Source organism: Acanthisitta chloris, unplaced genomic scaffold (assembly GCF_000695815.1).
Source record: "Acanthisitta chloris isolate BGI_N310 unplaced genomic scaffold, ASM69581v1 scaffold41488, whole genome shotgun sequence".
Classification (NCBI taxonomy): Eukaryota; Metazoa; Chordata; class Aves; order Passeriformes; family Acanthisittidae; genus Acanthisitta; species Acanthisitta chloris.
Window position 1 is genome coordinate 663 of NW_008686113.1, and position 3,156 is coordinate 3,818.

The window sequence follows — 3,156 nt, forward strand, 5'->3', positions numbered from 1 at the left end:
AGTGGCCCTCATGTGCTGCTGCTCTGCCAGCCAGTGCTTATCCTGCGGGTCGGCCGCGTACTGCAATAAAGCAGCAAGGACCGAGCTCAGCACGGGCGACAGACGCTCCGCTCAGACCCCCCTCCTGCTGCCCGCTAGGGGAGAGCTCTGCTCTGCTTGCCCTTCTCCAGCTTCAGCCCTGGCTCCAGCAAACCCACCGCCTTGGTGGGTGCGCTATGCCGTTGGCTTGTGTTCCATGTGCTAGCCAGACCTTGGGAATGCGCTCCAGGATAACAAACAAGGGCATGGGGGGAGGAATTAAACAAGTGAGCCGAAGGGTACGCTCCCGATTCCAATGGGAAACTGTCCAGCGTGGCATCTGACCTTAAAGAGGTGGGGATGCTTGATGTAGAGTCGCCCTCTTGTTCCTCCCATCCCGAGTGCTCTGCAAGAGGAACATGAGTGGTGTTAGGGCTGTGGGGAGGGCAGCTGTGGTGGTGTGGGGACACCCCTCTCCTCCCTGAGCCCTTCCTACTGCTTTCGAGGCAGAGAAGCGAAGTGACGGGAGGAGTGTCACGGGCTCCTGCCTGGGGACACCACCCTCCACCGACAGGGCCGTTCCTTACTTGTTTGCTCGAGATCCCAGCACAAAGGTTGTGGTTTCAGTCAGTCGGGATGGATCCCACTACAGAGCAATTGGAAAAGGGGCAACATTAGAAATGAAGCTGGTGCTGGCCATGCTCTACGAGCCTCGGCTCTCTGACAGGGAACCTCAGAGCTGCCTCCAGTCTGGGAGGGAGGGAGCTGGCCACAGACCTCCAGCCTTCTGCAGGGGAGGATGTCACATTCCGTCAGGGCTGATCTAAGCAGTTTCCCTCATGGGAAACACTTGTGGGATCCTCCTGGCTACTCCTGCTCTCCCCAGGTCTCCCTCAGCGGCACCACTCCGCAGGGCTACAGGCTACAGTGCCTGGGGTGACTAGCAAAGGCCTCCGGGCACTTCGCTCCTCTTCTTGCTCCTCCCCTGCCCCAGAGCCCCATTGGGGCAGAGCACAGCCCGTGTTGTCCTGTGCTCCCACAGCCACAGGTAGAAGCAAAGGGGAGGAGAGGGGGAGCCCAGCAGTGTCGGCCAGCCAATACCTTTGGTCCATCCCTTCTCACGGGTTCAGAGACTTTGAGCTTCCACCTGAGGGGAAGGAAAACATAGTAAGAATGAGGCCCTGCGGGAGCAGCTCCATCACCACCAGCAGCAGGGACTGAGCCCTTCCAGATCTGCCCTTTTCACACCCTCCATTCCCCCGTGGCACCTAGCTCTGGACCCTCAGCACTGCTGTACATTCTCCTCTCCCAGCTGTCCTGATCCCACCACCCGCTGTGTCTCACTGCTCACTCTGAATGGTTCACCTGTTTTTCACCCTTCAGGCCTGTTTAAAATCTCTTCCTTGAAGGTCTTTGCTCCTGGGAGAAACATGTCAACCTGACCTCCCATCCTGCCCACATCCAGCACTCCCATCACTTCTCTGCAGGAGGGAAGGAGACCATGGGATTTCTCTGCTCCCCCATTCAGGCAGCCTCATTCCCCACTGCCCTCCCAAAACAGGGGCTCTAGTTCAGGATCCATACTCACGCTGCCATGCCCGAGACTCCACGGTCGTTCGACAGGCTCTGTCCTGGAGGCCTCCCCTTTCTCTGCATGGAAGAAACCTTTCTGTGACTCCGTTGTGCTGGGTGAGGGAACCCTCTTGGCAACCCTCCCCCTCTCAGGGAACTGCTCCTTTTGTCACAGGCAGAAACACTGCCTGGCATGAGAATGAGCATCACGCAGGCCTCACAAAAGCTCTCTGTACACCTGCATGTGATCTTACAGTAGAAATGGCCAGGAAGGAGGACCAGGCTTCCCAAAACTAATTCCCTTGTGTGGAAAACTCTCCTACCTTTTTGGGAATGGGGCTCCCTCGACGACTCAGCTCCTCATCCATCTGTCGGGCACGCTGGAGGAGGAAGGGCAGTGGGATGAGCAAAGCCCTTCTCCCTACCCGGTGGTGCAGGGTTCTCTGCATCCCACTGGCCAAGTGAACACTGACTCCTCTCTCCTTTGCTGGCACACATGGTACCTAGCTCATCTCAGTGAGCAGCACTGAACTACAACACGCAGCACCTGCACCTGCGATGTTCCTTGCCTTGTATTCCCTCTCAGCACAACATCCCCAGCTTTGCCTCTGTGCTACTGCGCTGGAGTACAAGAGGCAGAGAACAAAGTGATTCTCACCCTTCTCCTCCTCCCAGATCTCACAAGTCATTTAAGCCTTTGGAAACAACCACAATATTTACCTTTGGCACTGTCTGCTCATGGGGCAACCTGGGAACAACCTTTTTGCCATCAGAGAACAGAAGTTTGGCCTGCAGGAAGAGAAAGAGGGTTCAAGAGATTCTGGACCCAGACAGGCACTTGCCAGCAACCCCTATCTCCACGTATCTGCCTGAAAGCTCTGCACCAGCTAAGCTTTCAGAGTGCCACCAGGCCATGATTCCATGGATGGCCAGATGCAAAAGCACAATCTGAGCGTGATAAACTCTGGTCAACTGGCAGAAAAGCAAGATGTGAAGCGAGAAGCGACAGCATGAGCTGTTCACCCCTGACAACTCTGTTCTTCCCAGGGAGAATGAATCCCTGCACAGCAGCCACAGAAGGGCGGTGTATGTCCCCCTGGGGTGACAGCAAAGCTGTTCAGAGGGACTTGTCCTGGCCAGTCTGCTCTGCTCGGCCTGAGGAACCTCTCGCCAGCACCCACCTGCTCCAGGCAGCTCCGACAGGTCTCCTGGATGAGCTGCTCTGGGTCCACCTCTTCCCCAACATTATCACGCACGTTGATCGCTGCTGTCTGGAAAAACTGGAGAGGAGAAGGCAGGAGAGGATGAGAGCTGGCACAGCCAGGCAGTGTCAGGCAGGCACAGGGCTCAGCTCCCACCGCCGAGCTGTCCCCGCGCACCTGCTCCCGCAGCCCCCCGCGCTCACCTTCATGTACTTGTTGAAGACACCGCGGATCTCCTCGTTGATGCTGGGCTGCAGCACAGCGCGCAGCAGGTCCATGGACACGCTCGGGTCCGTGAAGCTGCGGGCGGAGGGGTCAGGCGGGGGGCGCGGGACCCCCCGCCCCGGTCCTGCCTAACGCGGAT

The 3,156-nt window shown here is 57.8% G+C and overlaps 1 protein-coding gene across 1 annotated transcript in view; it reads right to left on the reverse strand.

Moving 5' to 3' along the window:
- Positions 1–3,140, reverse strand: part of DNTTIP1 (deoxynucleotidyltransferase, terminal, interacting protein 1) — a gene marked incomplete at its 3' end in the record, with an annotated part of 3,455 nt that extends 315 nt beyond the window's left edge. Inside the window, exons 1-8 of the mRNA XM_009079989.1 lie at positions 2,996–3,140; positions 2,772–2,870; positions 2,311–2,379; positions 1,914–1,970; positions 1,607–1,668; positions 1,120–1,165; positions 606–664; positions 364–424 (exon numbers count right to left, since the gene is read on the reverse strand). Of these exons, the coding sequence (XP_009078237.1) occupies positions 364–424; positions 606–664; positions 1,120–1,165; positions 1,607–1,668; positions 1,914–1,970; positions 2,311–2,379; positions 2,772–2,870; positions 2,996–3,070 (528 nt within the window). The remainder of the gene's footprint in view (positions 1–363; positions 425–605; positions 665–1,119; positions 1,166–1,606; positions 1,669–1,913; positions 1,971–2,310; positions 2,380–2,771; positions 2,871–2,995) is intronic.
- Positions 3,141–3,156: the final 16 nt, after the last annotated feature.